The following is a 6568-nucleotide window of genomic DNA, read 5'->3' as shown; positions in this document are numbered from 1 at the left end:
CTTTGGAAATTGTGTGTCTGTGCCTTCCTTTGGCCATCCAGAATGGCTTGATGCTGGTCCCATTGGATGGTGTCATAATCACATGGAAAAATCATCTCTGATTGTTTTTGTCTGATTTTCCAGGACAAAGAAAATTCTCTCTCAGACTCTGAGATGGGAGATGATGAACAAGAGCTATCTCAGGAAATAAGATAATTTTAAACTATTCAGTAGGTTCTATTGAAACCCTACTAATCTCCTTATTTCTTGATACACAGGGGAAGCTAGTTCTTTGGCTTTCTCTGCTCCAGCCTGTAAAACCTTCTCCAAGTGAGATTTGTCCTCCTGGAGCCTCTTAATTTCATTCCTGATTGGTGCAAATTTCTGAATAACTGCCTCTGCCACTATCCCTTTGTAGTGAGCAGTGTCAAAACCAACACACTGGTGCACCACTTCCTTTATGCTGAGTCCTGTTACTGCAGCATGAATGGTCACTAGATTGGAGACACCAGGACGAGAGTCTGGGTCATAGGTCACCTCAGAGGTGAAGTCAGTCACAGCCTTGCGGAATTTCAGAACAATCTCCTCTGGACTGTCTGTGATGTTGAGTGTGCCTAACTTCTGAGGGTCTGACTTGGACATCTTGGCTGTTGGATCCCTGAGAGACTTTATCTTCTTTGTTGTACCTAAAAACACAAACAGATAATGGTTTTCTATTAATGCTTATTTGGCACTTTTCTTAGGTGAATACTACAACCTATGGCAGGTTGCCCTGGCTGTTTGCCCTGCTTTAACAATTACTTTCCCAAGCATTACAAAATACACTCATCCTTGATCTTCATTCTCTCCCACCAAAAGCACCCCAGCCATTCCCCTTTCCCCCCATAATCACCCAAAGAACCTGAACCTAGTTCCCCTTCTCCCCAGTTACCTACTGCTGCTGGGATGATTCCCTGCTATGGCTCTATGCTGATTTCCCTACCAATCCACCTCCTCCTTTAGGTACCTGGTATTGGCGAGGCGAGTAACCCAGGGAGCACAAACTAGAAGTGTGTGAGGGATCCCGTAACAATGGGGAGCTGGGTCAGATCAGACTCCAGATGAGAGTCTCAAAATGACCAGCCTCCTCACCATGAGAAGCTGTCCCACACAAGAAGCCCCTGAAACTCTCCTAGAGCTCCTTAGAAATAGCTCCCTCCCAGGTGTTATCTACTCAAAAACTAGGCAGGGAGAAAACATTGCTTAACTTTTGGCAGGGTGATAGGTGCCTTAGAAATAACTGAGACACATGCATGCATGCGAGACAAGATACCAGTATTATAAAGCACTTGGCAACATTCATCTAGTTACACCACTCCATTAATTCACAGTCTCTTCCCATTATTATTATTATACACAAAATGCAGTATGAGCCATTGATCTAATTACTAGAATCGCATAGCACAGAATCACAGTTGCACAGACATCACAGTATTTGTTCTCAAACTGCTCACAAGACACCGCACCAAGGTTTGTAACACCCAATATTCTCATGGGTGACCTTTCATTTTTAACTGGGGCTTTAAAGTGGAAAGAGGGCTACTAACGATATCCTGGCAGAGTAATCTTTTCTAAGGGGAGAACTCCCTGCTCCTGGGGGATGCACATTCCTCTAGATTATGAACTAATGCAAAGATACCACACTTTTTCTGTACTCAGCTGCTCATGTTTCCTGCCACATGTGCCATTTGCTCTACAGAAAGATTCAGAAATTTTTCATGGCCTCATAATGCAAAAAATGGCTGAACACATTTTCCTCAAAATCTCCTAAGCTTTAAGCTGTGACCAAGAATGGAAAGTTTAGCTCCAATGAAGAGCCTTCTTGAAATTTACAAGCATATGTCAAAGCACCTAATGAACTTTTGTGTGCTATGGCAATGAAGGTAATAAAATAGAAACTGCTTTGCAACTTCAATTACAGCATTTACTACAAGCAAACACTATAGCGTTATGCTGGATGGTGGTCTCTTATTCAACACCTTAACGGGCATCACAAATTGCTCCTTAATTGGCACCATCGAACATATTCTCTCCTCATGAGAGGCCCATGCCTGCAAGAGCAGGGGCTGTAACCAAGCAGGATTGAAAGCAGTAGCAGAGCATTGGGGGGGGGGGGGGGGGGCAGGACTGGAATAGCAGATACTGTACACATTCCTTTCTGGGGGTTTTCAAAGCCCCATATTCATTATATTCTATTAATCAACTTTGCCATCAGTTCAGGGCCGGCTCTAGGATTTTTGCCGCCCAAAGCAAACACAATTTTGGCCGCCCCCCCCCGCCCGTTTTTTAATTACCCCACCCCGCCCCGCCTCAACTCCGCCCCTTCCCCAAATCCCCAGCCCTGCCTCCTCCCCCCAGGCTCTCAAACCTGGGAGGGAGGGGGAGACTCTGAGTGGCTGCGGCGCGGGCGCCGCTTCTCCCCCTCCCTCCAGGCTCTCAAGGCTGGGAGGGAGGGGGAGCAGCGGCGCGCGAAATGGCCGCTCGGGATCTCCCCCTCCCTCCCAGGTTTGAGAGCCTGGGAGGGAGGGGGAGACTCCGAGTGGCCGCGGCGCGGGCGCCGCTTCTCCCCCTCCCTCCCAGGCTCTCAAGCCTGGGAGGGAGGGGGAGCAGCGGCGCGCGAAACAGCTGTTTTGCGGCCGCTTGGGATCTCCCCCTCCCTCCCAGGCAGCAGCAGTGGAGGTGAGCTAGGGCGGCCGCGGCACATTTTTAGGGGCGGCATTCTGGCGCCGGCCATGCCGTCCCTAAAAATGTGCCGCCCCAAGCACCAGCTTGTTTTGCTGGTGCCTAGAGCCGGCCCTGCATCAGTTTGCCCCCTTTCCACAATTGCTCCCACATAGATTTACCTTACCTGTAAGTCAAACCTCAACCCTTAATAACACACTACAATCTAGTATTTAACCACACGTCTCCCTACTCACTTAAAATGGCTTTGGGCACAGGAAAGAAGTTTCCATATTTCTTGTTAAAGTGTTGTGCTATATCTCGAGCCAGTTCCAGGTGCAGGACTTGATCTTCTCCAACAGGAACATGTGTTGACCTTTTAATAAAAGACAGATACAGGAAACTCAGCAAAATTCTCTGGTTCTATTGAAACGTTACCTGAGACTGTCACAGCTCCTGCCATAGTTGAGGGCCAGACGGAGCCAAATGTTCAATCACAGCTAACTCACTCTCTTCTGGGTGAACAAGATTCCATACGGCTCCTGTCTAATACGGTTCTGCTGTGTCTGATGGGATGAAATGCAGATTCAGCAGCAAAAGAACAGCCTTTTACCAAAGTTTGAACGTAAATGGGAAATATACCAGAAAGAGTAACAATACTGGCATGTACAATTGCATTCTGCAAGCATCTCCCACTTTCCATAAGATTTCTACTACCCACTGTCTTCTATTCATTCGTGGATTTTAAGGACAGAAGGGACCGTTTGATCATCTAGTCTGATCTCTTGTATAACACAGGTCATACAAATTTATTCAATTACTGCTGTGTTGAAGCCCAATAACTTGTGTTTGGCTAAAGCATATCTTCCATAATGACATCCAGTCTTGATTTGAAGACTTTAAGAGATGGAGAATCCATCACTTTCCCTGGTGTTATTTTCCAATGATTAATAGCCCTCACTGTTAATCTGTGATTTTTTAGATGAGATATAGACTTGAAATCATGTCCTCTTTTGTTTATTAAAGCTTCCACTGCACTTTTTAAAGAGTTGGTGTATGTTAAACCAAGTCCTGGCCAAATTCTAATTTACATTCTGCGTCTCTAAATACCCAGACAATTTCAATTCAATATGGTATTCTTTACTTATGATCCTAAACTACAGGGGGTCAATCTCTTCACCCCTCTACCCACCAAAGAGTAATCAGGACAAGCTAAAAACTGTTACAGTAGCCCATAGGAAATCACAGTGTCTTACAACACAGAAAAAACAGTTACCTTAATCAATACACTTAAGCAGCCCAAAAGGAACATTTCCATATGCCAAAATGGTTCCAGAATCACAAAGTTATCCCACTGACCCGAAAACATATTGTGTTTCTATAAATGCCTCTGCATGACTTCCTTTCTTTCTGATTTTCTTTTGTTAGTTTTCTTGCTGTCTTTGCTCCTGCTTCTCACATGCTATTTATTTACCTTCTATTAATTTACTTTTTTTTCTTCTCCCTAATCCTCTTTTTCCTCCTAGGTCACTTCAGTTGGTTTTGTTTCTCCCTCGCTTCCTCCCCCTAATTCATTTATTTTGTTTGTGGTATTTTATTTGCTGAATCTTTTCTGCCATTTTTATGTGTTCTTATTTCCGCAGTTAGTTTTGCTTTGTACCATTTCAGCGTCTGCTTTTCCTGCTCTTCCTTCTATGACTGCTGCTCCTTTCCTAATTATCCATTTTCTCTTGCCTCTTGTCCCATTTCCTATAATTTTGAATATAAAAGATCTCTCTTGATAAATATATATCTTTTAATATATGTGCTCTCTCTCTCACACCTCCTTATTTTGTCATCTATTTTCAGTCAGCCAGGACTTAACATGCAAAAATTGAGCTAAAATGAGCACTGATAATCAAAAGTACAGAATCTTATTACACACAGATGGGAAAGATCTAGGTAGTTCAGTCCATCCCAGGGCCCAGTGCAGAATGGTTTCTGATAGTGAAGTTGCCAGTGTTTTGTCCAGTGTTTTGTTTATTAAAATTACTTTAATTGATGGGGCTTCTATTATTCCCCTTGGGGAACTATTCAACTATCAAACAGATCTCAGTTAAGAAGTTTTTTCTAATATTCAAATTACATTTTCCCTTTACTTTTACCCCAATATTCCTAATTATGATACATATAAACTAGCAATATCATCCCTAAGTCTTTTGACATGACTGTTTTCCCTCCCACTGACTCTATGCTATGGATTATTTTACCCGAGATGTATTTTTCAGGCAGAAGCCTTGTTATTCCTGCCTACTCTATATTCCCAAACCCTCCATGCCCTTTTGTATCATTTCTTTGTCCTCACAGGAGTTGACGAACCCACACAACTCAATATAATCTGCAAACATAATGTACTATTTACTCTCCCTTGGAGATTCATTAAGATTTTACATATTACCCGACTTAACTATGCTTCATTCACAGATGCAACCTTCCTCCACATTACTAGCTCTTGATCTCAGTCTCATGAGTCAGCCTAGGAACTAAAATCTCAGCCGTGTATGGGGAGAATAGAGTGTAGAGTGGAACCATCAAGAAGCTGGAGTGAAGTGGTATAGGAGTCAGGCTGCTAGCACTGGGTAAGTGGGCAGGGAGAAGAAGAGGGATTAGGTTTACAAGAGATGTGCGGGAAGAACCAGGAAAAAAAGAATGAGTAACTGAAAGAAGGATATTGTCTACATTTCCTCAGTACAGTAAACTTCTCCTCAGGGATGTAAAAAAGAGTTAAAATGTGAAAAAAAAATGCTACTTCATAGTTTCCCAATTTGCAGAAGACTTCTTCAAATATTGTGCCATATGGCTACATGACATCCTGATGGTGCCAGGCATTACACCTCATGTCAAAGCTGGGACCTCTGCTAATCTTACATCGAAGATAATTGACTAGTATAGAACTATGCTTCTGTAATGGGTCTCAACTTTCTCATGAAGGCAACACATGAGGTTTAGCTTCCCCTTTGTGCAGAGAACTCCTCCCCCATCGACACAGCATAATCTACGCCACAACTTGAAAAAAATGTAAATGAATTTAATAGTGGTGTAAAGTGCCCAACTGAAAGGTCTGGACACTAAATCTCTCTAGCTTCATAGCAGGTCCATCATGGGAAGTAACAACATGAATCAGCCCTGATCTTGAGGATCCACAACTAGTTTAGTCTCTGTGGCCCATTCAGTCAATCAATCCAACGCAACAGCTAAATGGGTCAATTGGTGTTAGTTTTATTGGTGATTTCAGGGACATGCACTAAATTGTTCTGAGGTGACCAACTCTTCTTCTTAGACAATACCATCCAATGGCTTTCTAGTGGCCTGATATTTAACCACTATCAACCTGAGCAAGATTTTAATCAGTGACTGAAAGACTAAAAGGTTTCATCCATTCCCAATCCTCTCAGCTATTCACGCCCCTTGGTATTTAACACGTTGACCCAAAGAACTTTCATCTTACAGCAGTTGAACAGACGTTGCCTGTGGGCTCACATTCTGTCTCTTACTTGTACAGCAGAATATCTGCAGCTTGAAGCACAGGGTATGTGAACAGACCAACGGTTCCTTCATAATTCTGGCTGGCATTCTTTACCTGTTTGCAAAAGAAAGACATAGGGAAATCATCCATTTGGCTAATGATGTCAACGTCTGATTTTGATTTTTTTGGTTTTAAGTTTCAGTTAGTGAGTCTGCTTCATTCACTGACTGTGTCATTCTAGCAAAGAAGCATTCCTAACAGAATTCGTGCTTTTTCAATGCTCAGTGCTACTTACTGCTCATGGATCCATTATTTTCTAGATATATTTATAGATCTCGTCTCATAATATTTGTTCTGTTATTTTACTAGGGAGATATATTAGAT

The 6568-nt window shown here is 42.9% G+C and overlaps 1 protein-coding gene across 1 annotated transcript in view; it reads right to left on the bottom strand.

The window, feature by feature from the left end:
• Positions 1-216: 216 nt before the first annotated feature.
• WARS2 (tryptophanyl tRNA synthetase 2, mitochondrial) overlaps positions 217-6568 on the bottom strand; it is a 98542-nt gene continuing 92190 nt past the window's right edge. The window contains exons 4-6 of the mRNA XM_065423555.1: positions 6213-6298; positions 2937-3055; positions 217-665 (exon numbers count right to left, since the gene is read on the bottom strand). Of these exons, the coding sequence (XP_065279627.1) occupies positions 217-665; positions 2937-3055; positions 6213-6298 (654 nt within the window). The remainder of the gene's footprint in view (positions 666-2936; positions 3056-6212; positions 6299-6568) is intronic.

This window comes from Emys orbicularis, chromosome 1 (genome assembly GCF_028017835.1).
Source record: "Emys orbicularis isolate rEmyOrb1 chromosome 1, rEmyOrb1.hap1, whole genome shotgun sequence".
In the NCBI taxonomy this organism is placed as follows: domain Eukaryota; kingdom Metazoa; phylum Chordata; order Testudines; family Emydidae; genus Emys; species Emys orbicularis.
The sequence above is the reverse complement of the archived record's forward strand: the minus strand, read 5'-3'. Positions and strand labels throughout refer to the sequence as shown.